This window comes from Triticum urartu, chromosome 6A (genome assembly GCF_056163025.1).
Source record: "Triticum urartu cultivar PI428250 chromosome 6A, HENAU_Tu73, whole genome shotgun sequence".
Classification (NCBI taxonomy): domain Eukaryota; kingdom Viridiplantae; phylum Streptophyta; class Magnoliopsida; order Poales; family Poaceae; genus Triticum; species Triticum urartu.
Genome location: NC_141878.1, coordinates 544726880 through 544747373, shown reverse-complemented (window position 1 = coordinate 544747373; position 20494 = coordinate 544726880). Strand labels below are relative to the sequence as shown.

At 42.1% G+C, this 20494-nt stretch overlaps 1 protein-coding gene across 1 annotated transcript; it reads right to left on the bottom strand.

Annotated features, from left to right (window-relative positions):
- Nucleotides 1-1033: 1033 nt before the first annotated feature.
- Nucleotides 1034-4970, bottom strand: LOC125514848 (DCL-like protein). The gene is made up of 3 exons (XM_048680217.2): nt 4272-4970; nt 1734-1848; nt 1034-1293 (listed from the first exon to the last, which is right to left on the bottom strand). Exons 1-3 carry the CDS (start codon nt 4655-4657, stop codon nt 1120-1122), a joined length of 675 nt encoding a protein of 224 aa, XP_048536174.1. The 5' UTR covers nt 4658-4970; the 3' UTR covers nt 1034-1119.
- Nucleotides 4971-20494: the final 15524 nt, after the last annotated feature.

Genomic DNA, 20494 nt, shown 5'->3' with positions numbered 1-20494 from the left:
CTTAGGTTACTTCATTTTTTAGAGGAGGTGTTGGATACACGAGAGAGTGCGCGCGCCAATGGCGCAAGGGCAAGGTAGACAATGATATATCACACACAGCCTAGCCAGGTCAAGCCCGGTGGTTCACGTAGGCAGAACAAATCTGTCAGCGTCCGCACGTTTGAAGCCACACGCCACGCCCCCGTCCTTTGGCGCGTCTGCAAGGGCGATTCACCTGCGTTTCCGTCTGCCTTCGATGCCGTTGAGAGACAGCAAGCGGCTCTTGGGCGACACCAACCTCCGCCGGCCTGGAGGTCCACGAGCCGGCCAGCCTGCCTGCGCCGTGAGCCGGCCGGGAGGTCCACTAGCTAGAGACACACGTTTTGACGACTAGAAGAAACACAAACGTTTCTTTTCTCCAAAGACAAAAAAAAAATGCATCACACTTGTGTTTCTCCCAGCTTGGGCACTGTGAGCACGGCGCTGGCAGGCAACGTTGGGGCGGAACGGAGGGAGTTGCGGTCTGGCAGCCCAAGCATTTAAGCTGGAACAAACGTGCCGAAGATTTGACTTTTCCCATTGGGTGGTACTGAAATAAATAGTCGGGTGCAAGCATATGATCTGCACACAGATTCAGGCACAGGGCAAGAAACTGATTCAGAACAAAATCACAAGGCACGGCGCAAGATCACAGAAAAGATCGCCGAATTGAGTTGGAAATCACACAAGGCACAGCGCAAGATCACAAAAAGATCGCCGATCGAGCTGGGATTGGAAATAACGTCCATTGACAAGTTGCCCTTGCTAGCCTCAGACTGGCTGGCATGCAGATGCAGCCCTGACAATGGGTAGAAAAGAGCTGCATTCCGAGCAGGGGATAAAGATATAAATCACATATCTATACCTTCTGTGATCTTCACAAGACTAGCTTCATACCAAGAAGAGCACCCAAGGGCCAAGGCTCATCTGCAACTGTGAGAATGCCGCAAACCACGTAACTATGCTGAGCCCACTGAAAACTGTAGGACGGGTCATTCCAGACGAATTTTGGACGAATGCTAAGTCACATGATATTAAGGCACGTGGACAAAATCAAAATCACAGAAATATTACATGAAAACAACCGTACGGGTCGCTAGCTCAGTAGTCCTGCCTCCTGCGGAAATGTCTGAGAATGAAGCTGTCTGCGTACAAGGGGTACTTTTGTCTTATGAGACCCTTGATGCACTTCCAGAAAGAAAAATCGACCTGCTCGCCGTCCGTCCTAACTATGAACAAACACCTTGAGTTCTCGAATTCTGGATGCAACCCTAGCTGCAAAATCATATAGTACTAAACGTTAGTTGGTTCCCAGATGGACCAGATCAGAACCATAATTGACCCGGCAGAAAAATATTCGACTCAGAGCTAGGCATCTGGCAGCATATAAAAGCCAGACGAACACCTAAAATTCTCATTAAAATTTTGGAGGTCGGTATCAGAATAGATAAATTAATCATTCTGAAGTTTGCTGGCAACATGAGACTATCACTATAACACATCTGGACAGCAGAATGTCAAAGTGCAACTAGACATATATCTAGAAGGGTTGCAGAGAGTCCAAGCTCAAGACTCGGGACCAAGAAGACATATGGAGATGACAGATTACTTTCTCTGTCCTAGAAGTGCTAAGACAATGTTTTTCAAAAAGAAGAGCAAAGACAGTAACATCAGCAATTCGTTTCTTTCATTCGTTTTGAGTACGTAGCACATACCGTGATGTAGTCGATACCACATCCAATTTTCTTCTTATATTGTGGATGATATGGAAGCAATCGTTCAAGTATGGCCTTTTCATGTTCAGGACTCAACCGCTCACCACTTGAGTACCTGCCACAGATATCACTTCCTATGTTATTCGAAATATAACTAGTATAATAAAAATATGCAAGCGAAGTTCATGCTTTCCTCTATAGAAAAATGAACACATAGAATATGATTAGACAAAAAAACTAAGATTAGTATCCTATGTATTTTATAGAGCCATGATCTCAGTTGGAGCCTACTGATTGTTGTGAGACCATGGGACTTGGGACCACATGACATCTTATAATCCTATAACCAAATGGTACAATGACAGTCGCTGACTTATTGAAGTTAATCAGTCAGAAGCCATAATAACTGACAACATATATATGTTTTAAACAACAAGGGCATTTCCTACTTCTTACAGTAACATACTGACAACATTAAATTGGTTATGCTAATCACTGGAAGCACTAGATATGTGCATCATGCTTGACTTAATTATATGCAAGGACTTGTATAGCAGGCCAAAAGTTTCTCAACACTCCCTTGATTTGTGATCAAATTTTGTCAAGTCTCATTTTTCAGTGTGATAGAATCCAGAAGGCATGTGAAACAAGGTAGATACGATTTTCCTGTTATTGCTAGTCCTTTGGGCGGATACATGATACCTTAGAAACATCACGTTCTAATTGGTTGTCCGCATAACTCCACGCAGGCATTAAGTGATGCAAGCACATGACACCATTTTTTTTTCAAATTGAGGAGCATAGCTCCGAATTTCCATGTGAACGTGAAAACTGATAATACAAAGTGGTGAGGGATCGACCTACAGAATCAATCAGGTTCCGCACATAACATAAGGCAAAACAACACAAACCCGAAAACATCAGGCGAAACTTAGGCACTCGGCCTCTGCAGCTTAAGGCCACATGATTGTTTGCATTGCAGATTGCAGTCTAGCCCTTATTTTTCCCAGCAAGGAAGGAACACACTTAGATTTTTAATATTGTTAGAGCATCTCCAACAGGCGCCCAAAAAGAGCTCCGCGCACTAAAATTTTGTTTTTTTTTGGGCGCCGAACAGCTCCAGCGGATGCTGTAGCACTAAAAGTTCTTGGGCACGCGCTGAAAAACGCTATCGCACGCAGCATATTTTGGGCTCCGGATTGCGCGCGCTTCACAATTTGCACCGTGTGCTTTTTGGGCGCGCGTTTTTGAGCGTCTGCTAAAGCAATGTTGGTCCAGGCGCATTAAAAGTGCTACAGTGACGCGCTATAACTTTTATTGGGCGTGAGATTTTTGTGCGGCCATTGGAGATGCTCTTAATACTTACTAGTCCGTCCCACAGGCCACAATATAAGGCGTTTTTGCAAGCTATGTTAGCTTGCAAAAACGTCTTATACTAAGGGACGGAGGGAGTACAAAATTTGTAAAAAGGTTTTGATGTTACAGAATTTTGCAAGCAGATAGGTATTAAGAATTGGTAATGTTTAATCATGCATCAGGTGGTAAGAAGTCGAACATGTTAAAAGCACGTGAGCATACATTATTAACGACTAAGTATTGTCAGTCTGCCTATGCCGTCGCATTATATTCCTCACTAGTTTGAACTAGATTTGAACAAACTAATACAAACCCCAGCACCAGCAGAGTAATTAGCAATTTATTGTATCATTGTATGGTTTAGATTAGAACCGTGTTGAGCCTGTGCCATTGGACATTGCCGCCATGACCATAGTCAAGGCAGACATGAAGATGAGAGTTCAGGGCAGCAGTGATTAGGGTGATGGACTGTCATGAAGGTCGACTGACTAGGGGCGCAACCAGGATGAAGTAATCCACACAAAAGGAAAGGGCTCATTGAGCTGGGTGTATTGTATGTGGACAGAGGGTCCATCTGTAAGCCTACGAGCGTGAATCATTATATGGGGTCTGAAAGAGCTGAATGACTGTGTCGAATGACGAAATGAAAATCTGAATTCTCACCCTGTTTTGTGAACTCTCAACATTTCCAAGTCCTTCATCGCATGTGTCCATGAATTCTGATCCAACCAATCAGGATATCACAACCAACTTGCTCGACCAACCGATTAAACCGTTACATTCAACTGAGTCAATTCCTAGTAATCCCTTCCATCATCTTCTGTCCAGCACCAAACCAGCTATAGAATTGCTGCCATCATTCGCCTTGAACTAAGTTCTACTCCCTCCGTCCCAAAATAAGTGTCTCTACTATACATCTAGCACTATGGGCAGTCGGTCTAACTGTGCCTAAAACATTCAAACAATCCAGGATATATCTATTCACATTCCATGGGTGATAAGTTCAGTTCGCACACCATGTGTTTGATAAATTGCACCAGGTTACAGCAGTGCATTTACAGAGGGATTGACATATGATGTACAGGTGCTGCCATACTAAGATTAGTGCTGATTGAATTTACAGCAGCAAATGAAATTAGGACGAACAATAGACAAGAGGGTGAAGAGGGAAAAGTTGCCTACTTGCCGGAGTGGAGTATCATCCGCACGAAGCCGACGAGCGGCACGGTGTCCTCGAGGATGAGGTCCTCCCAGTCCACCCACTCCCTCTCGGGCCCCCTCCTCCTCCTCCCCTCCTCGGGCGGCTCGTCGTCCACCGGAGAGCCCAGCGAGGCGTCCGCGTCGGCCTCCCGCTCCTCCGCGGCCGTCGTGGCGGCGGCCGGCCGGCGCAGCATGGCCGCCGGGTCGGGCGGGGCCGCGCCCGACCTCACTGCCACCCCGCGGGCGCGGCCGCGGCTCGCGAGGAGGGAGGCGCTGAACCCGGGGAGGAGGAGGAGGCGCAGGCAGGACACGGCGGGCACGGCCGCGGGCGCGGCCATGGAGCGCGCGGGCGACGGGGGGAACTGCATGTGCGTGCGGCGGCGAGGCGGTCAGAAGGGCTCGGTGTGGCGGCTTCGGGCGTCACCGCATGGTAGGACGGGCGCGGCGCGCCGTGGCGGGTGGCGGCCTCGCGCTGCGCGCGCGGCCGGAGGATGGTAGCGGCGCTGGTCGGGGCGCTTTGCCCACGGCGGGAGGGTGGGGCGTGGCGCGTTGGTGTCGTGGTGGTGGGTAGTGTGGCTGGGAAGGAGTGAGCCGCGATGGTGCATGGAGGGGAGTGGATAGGTCTCGCCAGTCGCCGCTGTGCTGTGCCGGGGTTTCGGCCTCGTTGGCGTTTTCGTTTCCCAGAGTTTTGTGCCGTGCAAGTGCAACGGTGAGGGCCGAGGGGAAAAGGGCCGGAGATACTTCGGATTTTCGTGAAAGGAGACGTTTTCGTCGATGATGAGACGTCTACAATGACTTTGTAAATCTTAAGATGAAATGTCGACTCAGTTTCTTGAAGATGCTCACAGGGATGGAGTGTATGTGTGTGCGTTCATAGAGGTGAGTGTATGTGCATACATATGAGTGCTTGAGTATGTACTGTGTTAAAAAAAAAGGCTCGAGATACTTCGGCTGGTGCGGGTAGGATTCGACTTTCATGCCTTTTTCTTTTGGTTTTCAGTTTTCTAGATGTTTCTTTATCGGTTTTTCGGGGTTTTAAAGTTTTTTTCTGCTTTTAATACTGGTCTACTTTTTGCAATACACATCGTATAGACCCGGAACATTTTTTGACGCATGTTGAATATTTTTTAAATACATGATGAACAGTTTTGGGATACGTGTTATATAAATACATGTGGAAATTTTTCTTGAATGATACCAAGCATTTTTTTACAGTGTATAAATATAATTCTTAAATGCCATGTACATTCTTTTTGAATGATGTGAAACTCTTTTTGAATTAAATGAACATTTATTTACCTTGTATAAACTTTTTATAAAATTGTAGGGACATATTTTTGTAGCACCTGAACATTTCTAAATGTAACATACAATTTTTTTGAATGATATTAACATTTTTTTCATATTTTTGCGAACTTAATTTTACAACGCACTAACATTTTTCAATGTACGGTTAACGTTTTTAAAAATTTAAATTGTAATATTTAGTTTAATTTTGGAAATCTTTATCTTTATCTAATAATAAAGCATCAACCGCTTCTACCCGCTCACCATCGCGGCATTTTGCAAAAAAAAAGTCAGTGTACTTTTTCATAATGAACCTGTTGTCTCTTTTTAGGTGGATCTGGGAAAACACTTCATTTTTACACAAAAACAAACCCTGGATCTGTCAGAATTCCGTCCACGATCCTTTATTTAGTTGGCTGAAATTTAAAAAACGTGAATTCTTCTTATCCAACCGCTCCAACTCTGTCATGCGGCGTCGGCAGCCCTCTTCGGCCTCCGCTGGTCCTAGCTCTGCAGGACGTCCGGCACGGCGACGCCCTTGTCGGCGGCGAAGATGGCTACGATGCATCCAAACGCCTCCACCAACCACCGGGAACCATCGCATGCACCATCGGCCCGTCGTGCTCCTCTAGACTGCCACATCCTATTCTTACCACAACTACGACCCCGCCCCTGCTTGCATCTTGCACCGACCAGCCACGAGGACAAAAGCGGCACCACCGCCCTCCTGCTCCTGCTGGCAACCGCGGCCTTCGGCCTCTAGCTGCAGCAACACTGCATCCCCCTGCAGTGGCCTTGCTGTCTCATCTCCTTTCTCCAATGTTTGGGTGTGATGCTAGCATGATGTGTGTGTTGATGGATCTGATGCAGCCCAACGTGAATTAATTGTTTAGTTTGACTTTTGTGCATTTGTACCTGAAAATTCAGGTAAGTGCAATGCATTGATAATAGCTAGGGAAAGTGCTTTCTGAATTGCATCCTCATGGTTTGGACAAACCAGGTCATCAAGCTAGCTATTGTACTGCATCTCTATTTTAGGTCAGTTGGTAATCAGGATTCAGGATACTCATCAATGTATCATCCCGAAATGTGGGACAGATGGGATTGCAACCGAGAGTCTGGCATCCGCACACCATTGCGCCTGCACGGCACCGCGATGGACCTGCCAGCACTGGCCAAGCCGACATTGGGCAGTGACGGAGTCTACAGAGTTTACCAATTACTCCCTCCGTTTTAAAATATAAAAACGTTCTTATATTTTGGGACGGAGGGAGTAGATGGTTAGGCCATTACTTTACTTGATGGAGATCGAAGTACTAATGGTTATATTTGTGGTTACAATTTGTTAGAAGTAATATTGATCTGCAACCATTCTCTTTATCATGAAAATCATGTATTTCTTCATCAACAATATGGTCGATCATTTTTTGAATTTGATGTAGTCATCAATTTGATCTGAATGGTAGCTTACTCTTGCCCTTTTTTCACTGTCAACATTCTTTAAATTACATGTCTTTCTTCTGAACCTGATTTACATGAACAGAGCAAGGTAAGCAGACCTACTTAAGTTCATCTTCTTTGATTGCAGATGGAGCAGACCATGTTCTAGGGCTCATGGCTGGCCTTGGTTCCTCATCAACCATCACTGGTTTGGTGCCCGGCAAGCCATCACGTCTTCAAGTTTGAGGCTAAACAAAAGTGCCTCTTTCTAGATGTTTAGAAATTGACAATTCAAAAACATGATTGATCATCGTCTAGAAGCCCCCAAACCAGATCAAGGTCGCCAAATTGGAACTGAAAAAAATGATGCTAAAGAAATAAGGCGTTATTTGTATCCCTTCTTGGGCAGAGGATCAGTACAAGGAAGACATGCATGAACAAAGTGACTGGTCTAAATGATTAAATTTCCACATCATATATAATTTATTGTGTTTTTCTTCTCACTCTTTTGTTACTTTTTCTATACAACTTTCATGTCTGAAGAGAACTAACCATGTACTTCATTTTGTTTGTGTATTATTGTGCTATGGATGTATGCTATTTTTATTCTCCTGTTGCAACACACGGGTATTTTTGCTATTATATATAAAACAGAATTAATAAAGAAGCAGAGAAGAAAAAAATGCAGGAAACTACTTAGGTCGGTCCGATAGTAGCGACGGGTGGCACCTCTTGAAGCGCCATTTCCTATTCGACGCTCGCTGCATAAAAGTGTCATCCCTTCGCACAGGGACGAGCGAACGAGCGACGGAGTGGGCTAGTCCATTAGTGTAGGGTCTTTTTTGGTTTTCTACCAGACACTTTCTCTTTGTTTCTGTTACTTTTTATGGTTTTTTTTCGTTTTACCTATTTTTCTTAAATTTGCCATTTTCAAAAATACTCAGCACCTTCAATTTTTATGTTTAGAAATTTTAAAAAATCACTTTTTCAAAAAATCATTGGATTATTTGTCCATGTTTCCAAAAATTGTCACATAATTAAAAATGGTTTGGAATTTCAAATTTTTGTTCATGTTTTTGAAAAACTATTTGTGCTTTGAAACAAATGTTCAGTATTTCAACAATTGCACACTTTTTCCAAAAAAATCTTCAAAATTTGTTTAGAAATTGAAAAAGGTATGAAATATTTCGAACAGGTGGGGCTAGGATTCTGCCCGGCAAGAGGCTGGCATGGAATCTGGTGGACGCATTTTGGGCTAGACTGATGTCGATAATAGCATAGCTCGTCCTCTGGTTTCGCAGGCCTAGGCTACGAGCCACCCTAGGCTCCACCGGAGCTATATCTAGCCTACCACGAGACAGTCTACAAAATAACAATTAAGGGTTATCTCTTGCAAATGTCACTCCAACCTTGTTAAGCGTTGACAAGTGGCGCACATGTAATGTGTCGCTTGTCGCAACCTGTGAGTTTTTCTTTTTTCGTTAATTTAAAATGTTTTATCTCTTGAACTTTTCATCCCTATTACGAACTATTTTCACCCTTGAATTTTTCATGGTGAGATTCTCAAAACTAGATCCCATATTAATAGGTTTTGACAAACTTTTTTTTCATGAAAAAACAAACAAAACAGAAATGGTAAAAAAGAAAACCGAAAGCCGGCAACCGAAAAAATTGAATGACAAAAAAAGGGAGTCGAAAGCACAATTTTTTACTCGAGAAGCACAGTCCATGTAAGCAAGTCTGTCCTCATGAGAAGTAAATATATGCTACTCGAGGAAGCATAGATCCTTTCCCTTTCCGAGAAGCATAGTTATGCTATTCGTGAAAATAAATTTATGCCTTCATAAGAAGCAAATATGTGTTTCCCATGAAAGCACGAATTATTTTTACTTTCCAAGGTACTTCTCACGGAAGCAAATCGGTGCCTCCACAAAAAACAAATATGTGCTTCTCGTGAAAGCACATATTTTTTTATTTTTCGAGAAGCACAATTATATTTCTTGAGTAAGCAAATCTGTGCCTCTATATGAAGAAAATTCTTCTCATGAAAGCATAAAAAAAATCCACAAATAAAAAACCATGAAAAAATATATTCTAAGACCTAGGGAAAACGGGCGAGAATTGAAAAGTAAAAGAAAAAACAAAATACCCCACCTAAACCCCGAAAATGCATACAGAAAAATTAAAAAAAATTCCAGAAGTAGCACTCGCACGCAACATGTGGTGGTGGTGGGACGCCACTTGGCGTACTCACAGGCACCGAAAATGACCCTTGAAGATCCCCCGTAAGGGGTAATCTCCAGTTAGTTGCTCTCGACGATCTGCCTCACATGCGATCTCCAGATGAGCCGGCTCAGTATACGTTTCGAGTAGCGGGTTTTAGGAAACTTTGGTTTCTACGTGTCTTTATCAGGTTCTTTTAGTTTTTTTAATACATGGCTACTTCTTTTAATACGCATAACATATTTTGTATTTATCTAGAATTTTTTTGATACACATTGAACATTTGTTACATACATGATGCACATTTTTTAATATGTATTAACTATTTTATAAATACATTTGGAACATTTTCTTGAATGATACTGGACATTTTTTTACATTGCATAAATATTCTTTCAAATGGCATGCACATTTTCTGAATGATACTCCTCCTAAACTATTTTTTGAATTACATAAACATTTTTTACACTGTGTAATTTTTTTATAAAATGTCAGATACTTTTTTTGTTGCACATGAACATTTTTTAAATGTCAAAAATAATTTTTTGGCATGCCATAAAAAATTCATAGTTCGGCGAACTAATTTTTACAATGCACGCATTCTTTAAAAATATAAAAAGTAAAAAATGAATAAATGAAAGAAGCTAATTGGGTCGGCCTAATAGTACCAACCGGGGCGCCCATTTTGGCAAATTTCCTATTCAACACTTGTTGCGTCAAAGTGACGAGCGAGCACCGGAGTGGGCCGGCACATTAGTTTAGGTTTTGTTTGATGGATTTCTACAGGTATTTTTTTATGCTGCTTTCTTTTACTTTTTATAGTTTATTTTTTCCCTTTTTTCATAAATTTGTAATTTTCAAAAACTACTCATAATCTGAAAAGCAATTTTATTTACAATGCAAGTCTCTTTTTTACCCTTTACAAATTGTACGAAAGGTTGTCTTAACTACAATGATATTATTTCAATACCAAGTATATATTAGATACATATCATCAATATTTTATTGAACCCACTGTAATATGATACACATGTTTGACAGAAAAATGAATAAAAAAGAGTGTCAATTATGAGGTACCAACCTCCTAATAAACATCTCGTGTACTTCAGATTTTTCTATTTGCATATATTTAATCGTAACGATCACTGTGAAGGTATATTTGTATACCAACGCTTAAAGGTATTTATTATGATAGTTAATGACACATACATACATATACACCACATTAATACAAGACTCACAAATAGTCCAAGAAGACATGCAATTTTCTCATTTGTTATTTGATCACATTTAAGTCGAAATTATTCAAATATGTTTTAATTCATATTTTATTGAGAAATATAACTTTTGTTACAATATATTGTTAACATTTACGATAATAATTACCTATGATCATAAGTTTGAAAAAAATGAATTATAAACAACTATTGACGTTTAGTATAGATAGTGATATTTATTAGACTAGACCCAATATTTGTTGGACAGCTCCTCGGGGCGAAGTTTGTTATATAGATGTTATGGGCAAAGTCATAGTATTCAACCTCTTCGAACATGATTGAAGGCTAATATGTGAACCCGGTTGGGGGAGAAAAAGAGTTGGTGGTGGAACAGGGTTCAATGCCCACCTCCCTGTTATGAGGAATTCCATTTCAGCAAATTTGATCGGCTCCACAGAACATGGATATCTCTAATTGAGAATGAGTTAGAGAACATGAGTTGGTTTCTATCTTCTAGCGTGAGTGGTCAGCGTTGTTTCAAGGTGAGAGGGGTGGATGGAAAGAAGATATACTTGTTGTCTCCGAATGGTGAAAATAAAGGGGACAATCAAAAGGTTGCTAATAAGATTATTCACCCCCTTCCAGCAATCCGGCAAGGAAATATTTATGTTCATGATTTGGATTATGGTACATCAGAGTCCCTTCTTTCAATGCCATTCATGGCAGTGTCACAGTTTTGGATCCATTTTGAGTGCTTGGAGTTGGTGAGTCGCTTTGTGTTTCTTTTCTATTCTACACGATTGTGCAAATTATCCTCGTTGATTTATATGATTAATTTTCTCGTAGTTTCAGTAGGGATATGCTTAAATTATATCCCTGAAGCCCCATCACTCCACTTCTTGTGTTTTTTCTCCGTTTTCTGGACCATCACATTCACATTTGTTGTTCCATCCTTAGTTGTTGCCACTCCAGTTCTCAGCCTTTAGCCCCGGACTACCAGTTTGAAAACTTGTAGTTGTTTGTGATGAGGGAGTAAATGGAAAGAAGTATAGTGCATTGTGAGTTGCCTTCTTTGGCGTTTATGTCTCTCCGGAAGCTTGCTCAATTTTGTATTTCCTCTCACATGATTATCAACTGTGCCTAGCCCTTGAAGTTTATGATCACTGTCTCACTATTGATATCTGAATTGGCCTTAGTATTCTCATTTGCTTCCCTTCTCTCCAGCTAGTCATGCCCTCGATTGTTTGGAGGCAACACGCATATGTGCCTCAGTCATGAATATTTTTCTTGGAAATATTTAGTCAGGCATTCTGGTGACATTTCTGAACCTCGGTCCTATTCTCTTGTATCCTTAATCTTATTGATTATTTCCTGGACATGCTAGTAATTGCTAGAAACCTAGTCTCTATTAAATAGTTGTTGAAAGACTCAAAAATAGTAGTATTACAAAAATTTTATTGCATCGTGCAACTGCTATAGAATTATGCACTTATTGGGGAGGCAGAGAACGAATGGTAGATCATTGCATGCCGTAGTGGTGAGAAAATTGGAGACACTTGAGTGAGTTTGAGTGCTCCTCTCCTCTTCCTTTTATAATGTGAGCAAGGGGTGGAGGAAGGGCAAAGGCAACCCGCCAAAGGTGGAAGAAAAGCCCCGGGGGGGGGGGGGCTTTTTCACCCTTGGTTGGCCAAGCTAGGAGCTCCCTCACGAGGTCCCGACCTCCCCCAAACCATGCTCCACTATCATTGGGATGAATCCCCAAAGGGGGGACTTTCTTACCAAATCAAAAGCCATCAAAAGGGGGTTGCCCCCTAAAAGGGGCTTTACCAAAAAGCACTCCCCCGAATTGTGGGATCTAGTCCCCTCACGATGGGACAAGATGTTTTTTGCGAACGTTCTCTCTAGAAAAATTCTAGAAAGTCTAGAACATTTCCACACTCTCTAAAATAATCATGGGCATGCTCCAAAACATTTCTGGTATGATGGTTTTACTCCGAAACACTTCTAGTTTTCTCTCCGGAACTCTTTTGTTGTCTCCGAAACTTTTCTAGTGACTTTCTCTCGGACTCCTTGTCTAGTACTCAGCGATAGATGACCCTTAAGTGTGTGACCCTGTAGGTTCGGTGAAGTATAGACATGACCGGAGCACTTTTCGATCAATGATCAATAGCGGAACCATGGACATCCATATTGACCCCTATACCCACACGAATAAATATTTGAGTGAACGTGTAGTTACGATATGTTGTTCCTGTTGCTTCACGATATGTTACAAAAACCTAAGGTGAGATTTAACGGCATCCCCGTGAACCAAAAATTTGTTCACTATGCCACTTACCTCATTACCGGTTTTATTCTCTTTTCTCGTCAACGCATTATAGCATCCATGTGATGAAATCACACCGTGTCTGGAAGACGATGATTTATACCGTAACACTGAGACGGCCCTAAGAATATCTCTCCATCCTCGGAGGATCAAACCCCAATCTTGATCTTTCTAGTCCCTTGTAACTCTTTTCCGTGAACCCATAAGCCGCCGTAATAGCCACCCTGTTACAGATGATGTTTAACAAACCCGGAAGTTCACCAAGCAAGTACGAAGAAACTCGATACTCTCATGGTATAAGGTATTATGGAAACATATAACTTTGTCTGTGTTATCAAATCATTAACTCGTGACGAATGTATCTCATAGCATTTCATCAATTGGGTCAATTCAACACAAGTGTTTTCCTAACATTATGTCCTCAAAGTTGTCGGCATAGTCATGCCCATGATCAGGAAAGCGTGACCGTCATGCAACACTTGAGCTAGTCTTAGAGGCATATCTAGGAATATATTTTATTGTTTATTATTCCACACATGCACATGGGTGTTCGTCTAATCCTTTATGGATATACGGGCTCAAGGACCATTGCAGTTATAGCATAGAACAAACATCAATGACAAACTTGGAGATAAACAACAACTATTATTATTGCTTCTAGGGCATTGATACGTCGTTGTCGTATCTATACTTTTTATACTATTTTTGGGACTAACATATTGATCCAGTGCCCAGTGTCAGTTCCTGTTTGTTGCATGTTTTTTGTTTCGCAGAAATCCATATCAAACGGAGTCCAAACGGGATAAAACTGACGGAGATTTTTTTGGAATATATGTGATTTTTGGGAAGAAGAATCAACGCGAGACGATGCCCGAGGGGGCCACGAGGCAGGGGCGCGCCTGATACGTCTCCATCGTATTTATAATTTTTGATCGTTCCATGCTAATATTCTACAACTTTCATATACTTTTGGCAACTTTTTATACTATTTTTGGGACTAACACATTGATCCAGTGCCCAGTGCCAGTTCCTGTTTGTTGCATGTTTTTTGTTTCGCAGAAAATCCATATCAAACGGAGTCCAAACGGGATAAAAACGGACGGAGATTTTTTGGAATATATGTGATTTTTGAGAAGTGAAATCAACGTGAGACAATGCTCGAGGGGCCCATGAGGCAGGGGCGCGTGCCTGACCCTCGTGGCCACCCCATAAGGCGGTTGCAACCCTTCTTTCGCCGCAAGAAAGCTAATTTCGGGATAGAGTTCGTGTCAAAATTTCAGCCCAATCGGAGTTACGGATCTCCGGGAATATAAGATATAAGAAATGGTGAAAGGGTAGAATCTGAGAACACAGAAACAGAGAGAGACAGAGAGACAGATCCAATTTCGGAGGGGATCTCGCCCCTCCCACGCCATGGAGGCCATGGACCTGAGGGGAAACCCTTCTCCCATCTAGGGAGGAGGTCAAGGAAGTAGAAGAAGAAGGAGGGGGGCTCTCTCCCCCTCGCTTCCGGTGGCACCGGAGTGCCATCGGGGGCCACCATCATCATCGCAATCTTCACCAACAACTTCACCGCCATCATTACCAACTCTTCCCCCTCTATGTAGCGGTGTAACCTCTCTCTTACCCGCTGTAATCTCTACTTAAACATGGTTATCAACGCTATATATTATTTCCCAATGATGTATGGCTATCCTATGATGTTTGAGTAGATCTGTTTTGTCCGATGGGCTATTTGATGATCAAGATTGGTTTGAGTTGCATGTTTTATTATTGGTGCTGTCCTATGGTGCTCTTCGTGTCGCGCAAGCGTGAGGTATCCCCGCTGTAGGGTGTTGCAATACGTTTATGATTCGCTTATAGTGGGTTGCGTGAGTGACTGAAAGACAAACCCGAGTAAGGGGGTTGTTGCGTATGGGATAAAGAGGACTTGATGCTTTAATGCTATGGTTGGGTTTTACCTTAATGATCTTTAGTAGTTGCGGATGCTTGCTAGAGTTCCAATCATAAGTGCATATGATCCAAGTAGAGAAATTATGTTAGCTTATGCCTCTCCCTCAAATAAAATTGCAATAGTGATTACCGGTCTAGTTATCGATTGCCTAGGGACAAATAACTTTCTCGTAACAAAAACCACTTTACTAAAACTAACTTAGTTATTCCTTCATCTAAACAGCCCCTACTTTTTATTTACGCGCTCTTTATTATCTTGCAAACCTATCCAACAACACCTACAAAGTACTTCTAGTTTCATACTTGTTCTAGGTAAAGCGAACGTCAAGTGTGCGTAGAGTTGTATCGGTGGTCGATAGAACTTTAGGGAATATTTGTTCTACCTTTAGCTCCTCATTGGGTTCGACACTCTTACTTATCGAAAGAGGCTACAATTGATCCCCTATACTTGTGGGTTATCACGCCCCAGGGGGTCAGGCGCGCCCTGGGCCCTCGTGGCAACCCCGTAAGGCGGTTGATGCCCTTCTTTTGCCACAAGAAAGCCAATATCTGGATAAAATTCGTGTCCAAATTTCAGCCGAATCGGAGTTACGGATCTCCGGGAATATAAGAAACGGTGAAAGTGCAGAATCTGGGAACGCAGAAACAGAGAGAGACAGATCCAATCTCAGAGGGGCTCTCGCCCCTCCCATGCCATGGAGACCAAGGACCAGAGGGGAAACCCTTCTCCCATCTAGGGAGAATGTCAAGGAAGAAGAAGAAGAAGGGGGGCTCTCTCCCCCTCTCTCACGATGGCTCCGAAACGCCGCCGGGGCCATCACTGCGACAATGATCTACACCAACAACTTCACCACCGTCATCACCAACTCTCCCCCCTCTATGCAGCGGTGTAACCCCTCTTTTACCCGCTGTAATATCTACTTAAACATGGTGCTCAACGCTATATATTATTTCCCAATGATGTATGGCTATCCTATGATGTTTGAGTAGATCCGTTTTGTCCTATGGGTTAATTGATGATCGTGATTGGTTTGAGTTGCATGTTTTATTATTCGTGCTGTCCTATGGTGCTCTATGTGTCGCGCAAGCGTGAGGGATCCCCGTTGTAGGGTTTGAATATGTTCATGATTTGCTTATGGTGGGTGGAGTGAGTGACAGAAGCACATACCCGAGTAAGTAGGTTGTTTGTGTATGGGAGTAAAGAGGACTTGATGCCTTATAATGCTATGGTTGGGTTTTACCTTAATGATCTTTAGTAGTTGCGGATGCTTGCTAGAGTTCCAATCATAAGTGCATATGATCCAAGAAGAGAAAGTATGTTAGCTTATGCCTCTCCCTCAAATAAAATTACAATAATGATTACCGGTCTAGTTATCGATTGCCTAGGGACAAATAACTTTCTCGTGACAAAAAGCTCTCTACTGAAACTAATTTAGTTGTGTATTTACCTAAAACAGCCCCTAGTTTTTATTTACGTGCTCTTTATATTCTTGCAAACCTATCCTATCACACCTACAAAGTACTTCTAGTTTCATACTTGTTCTAGGTAAAGCGAACGTTAAACGTGCGTAGAGTTGTATCGGTGGTCAATAGAACTTGAGGGAATATCTGTTCTACCTTTAGCTCCTCGTTGGGTTCGACACTCTTACTTATCAAAAGAGGCTACAATTGATCCCCTATACTTGTGGGTTATCAAGACCTTTTTTGGCGGCGTTGCCGGGAAGTTATAGCGTGGGGTGAATATTCTCGTGTGTGCTTGTTTGCTTTATCACTAAGTAGTTTTTATTTTTGTGCTATTGTTTTCTATCTTTAGTTATGGGTAGGAAATGCAAAATACCAAAAAATTATTTGTACCTACTGAACCAATGGTTGAAGAACCACTCAAAATCTATCACACTACCGAAGCTTTTTACTTGGATCATCTTTGATCCCTATGTGCTCAGGCTAAAATCCCAACTAGCTTAGTTGAGGGCAAATCTTTAGATGAGCATTCTTGTTATGTGCGACACTGCATATATCATAAAAAGAGAAACTTTTACTGGATCAAATTCATCGTTTGCAGTGCTATGCTTGGAATTTATGTGAAATATATGATTGTACTTATTGTTCTAAAGACCCTAAGAAACACCTTCCTTACCAATGTGGGTTTAGCGATAATGGAATCATATCTTCGGATACTAAGGGCCAGTTCTTTTCGGCGATTCTCCCAGAATCGCCCCCTCCCCAGCTTCTCCCAGAATCGCCACTCCATATTTTTTTACAATCCTATCTAGTTAAGGTCTAATTAGCTAGGATTGTAAAAAACATATGGAGTGATGATTCTGGGAGAAGCTGGGGAGGGGGGCGATTCTGGTAGAATCGCCCAAAAGAACTGGCCCTAAGGGTGTTTATAATTACTATGATGTTCAACAAATTGAAGAATTTGTTGCTTTTAGGGGTACTTGTGAAATTGCTTCTTTTATTGAAGAGTGTGATACTACTCTATACAAATCTAAAAATTTGGCCATACTTAAATATTGCTATGATAATTATGCTTCTAATCCTTATATTAAACCATATATTGAGGACTCCTCCACTGTCCAAGAAGAGACTAATATTTTGCAGGAGTCAATGGAAGAAGAAATTAATGACATTGTGAGCTCATTGGATGAAAAAGGTGAGGAGGAGAGCGAAGAACAAAAGGAGGAAGAGCGGATTGATCACCCGTTCCCACCATCCAATGAGAGTAACTCTTTATCCCATACATTGTTTAATTTCCCTTCGAATCTACCGAAGGATGAATGCTATGATGATTGTTATGATCCCGTTGATTCTTTCGAAATATCCCTTTTTGATGATGCTTACTATGCTTGTGGCCAAGATGCCAATATGAATTATGTTTATGGAGATGAACTCACTATAGTTCCTTATGTTAAACATGAAATTGTTGCTATTGCACCCATGCATGATAGTCCTATTATCTTTTTGAATTCTCCCGACTACACTATATCGAAGAAGTTTGCCCTTATTAAGGATTATATTGATGAGTTGCGTTTTACTAATACACATGATGATTTTGATAGATATAATATGCATGTGCTTGATGCTCCTACTTGCAATTATTATGAGAGAGGAACTACATCTCCGCCTCTCCATGTTTCCAATATGATAAAATTGCAAGAAACTGTTTATACTATGCATTGGCCTTTACTATGTGTGCATGAATTGTTCTTTTATGACATGCCGATGCATAGGAAGAGAGTTAGAATTCGTTGCTGCATGATATATGTTACTTTGTGCTCACTACTAAATCACAAATCATTGTTAATTAAAATTGGCTTTGATATACTTTGGTATCCGGGTGGATCCTGCTCGATCCATTGCTTGAGCACTATATGCCTAGCTTAATGGTTTTAAAGAAAGTGCTGCCAGGGAGACAACCTGGAAGTTTTAGAGAGTCATTTATTTCTGTTGTGTGCTTTTATGAAGTTTAAAAATAAAAATAATGTGCCAAGATTTGCCTTTAGGATGTTTACATTGCTTGTTGGTTTGTGCGGGGCAAGACAAAAACTTTGGCTGGAGTGCGCGATTTTACATTTTTTACTGGAATGTCAAACGGTTCTGAAACTTTTTGCACTGTCTTTATACACAAATTTTTTATTTTTCCTAATTTTTTCAGAATTTTTAGAGCAACAGAGTTATGGTGAATGTTCATATTACTACGGACTGTCCTGTTTAAGATAGATTCTATTTTTGATGCATAGTTTGCTTGTTTTGATGAAACTATCGATTTCTATCAGTGGATTAAGCCATGAAAAAGTTATATTACAGTATCTACAATGCAAAAACAAAATATGAATTGGTTTGCAACAGTACTTAGAGTAGTGATTTGCTTTATTATACTAACGGATCTTACCAAGCTTTCTGTTGAGTTTTGTGTGGATGAAGTGTTCGAAGATCGAGGAGGTCCCGATGTGAGGAGAAGGAGGAGAGACAAGATCTCAAGCTTGGGGATTCCCAAGGCACCCCAAGTAAATATTCAAGGATACTCAAGCGTCTAAGCTTGGGGATGCCTGTCAGTGTCAAAACTGGCGGATCTCGGGCAGGGGGTCCCGAACTGTGTGTCTAAGGTCGATGGTAACAGGAGACAGGGGACACGATGTTTACCCAGGTTCGGGCCCTCTCTATGGAGGTAATACCCTACTTCCTGCTTGATTGATCTTGATGAATATGAGTATTACAAGAGTTGATCTACCACGAGATCGAGATGGCTAAACCCTAAAAGCCTAGCCTGTATGACTATGGTAATGATTGTCCTTCTTTCCGAACTAAGTCGTCCGGTTTATATAGACACCGGGAGGATCTAGGGTTACACAAGGTCGTTTACAAAGAAAGGAATCTACTTATTTGATTGCCAAGCTTGCCTTCCACGCTAAGGAGAATCCTGTCCGGACACGGGTGCAGTCTTCGGTCTTCGTATCTTCACAGCCCGTTAGCCCGGCCCATGTCCAACAGGCCAGATGCCCGAGGACCCCTTAGTCCATGACTCCCTCAGTAGGCCCTGAACCAGGCTTCAATGACGAGGTGTCCGGCGCGCAGATCGTCTTCGGCATTGCAAGGCGGGTTCCCCTTTCCGAATACTTCAAGATAGTCTTCGGGCGAAACGAAAGTGTCCGGACCTGCAACACACGTACCATAGCCGTAGAGTATAGTATTTTACGAGTCCAATCTACTGATAATTTTTATAACATGACATCATGCTCGCCCGGTTATTTATTTCGAACCGTTTCATATCCCGCCATTCCACGTTTCGAGGCATGGTTGTCATTGGCACGTGATATGTCCATTTTGCATCATGCTTTTATATCAATATTTATTGCATTATGGGCTGTTATTACACATTATGTCACAATACTTATGCCTATTCTCTCTTATTTTACAAGGTTTACATAAAGAGGGAGAATGCCGGGAGCTGGGATTCTGGCTGGAAAAGGAGAAAATATTATAGACCTATTCTGCACAGCTCCAAAAGTCCTGAAACTCCACGGATGATGTTTTCCAAATATATAAAAAAACATTGAGCGCAAGAACTTCACCAGGGGGGCCACACCCTGCCCACGAGGGTGGGGGGCACGCCCTACCCCCTAGGCGCGCCCCCTACCTCGTGGGCCCCCTGGTGGCCCTCCGGTGACCATCTTCTGCTATATGGACTCTTTCGATGGGAAAATAATCATAAGCCATCTTCTCGGATGAAACTCCGCCGCCACGAGGCGGAACCTTGGCGGAGCCAATCTAGGGTTCTGGCGGGGCTGTTCTGCCGGGAAAACTTTCCTCCCGGAGGGGTAAATCATCGCCATCGTCATCACCAACGCTCCTCTCATCGGGAGAGGGCAATCTCCATCAACATCTTCATCAACACCATCTCATCTCAAAACCCTAGTTCATCTCTTGTATCCAATTCTTGTCTCCAAGTCCGGGATTGGTGCTAGTAGGTTGCTAGTAGTGTTAATTACTCCTTGTAGTTGATGCTAGTTGGTTTAATTGGTGGAAGATCATATGTTTAGATCCTATATGCATATTAATACCCCTCTGATTATGAACATGTTTATGCTTTTTGAGTAGTTACTTTTGTTCCTGAGGACATGGGAGAAGTCTTGCTATTAGTAGTCATGTGAATTTGGTATTCGTTCGATATTTTGATGACATGTATGTTGTCTCTCCTCTAGTGGTGTTATGTGAACATCGACTACATGACACTTCACCATTGTTTGGGCCTAGAG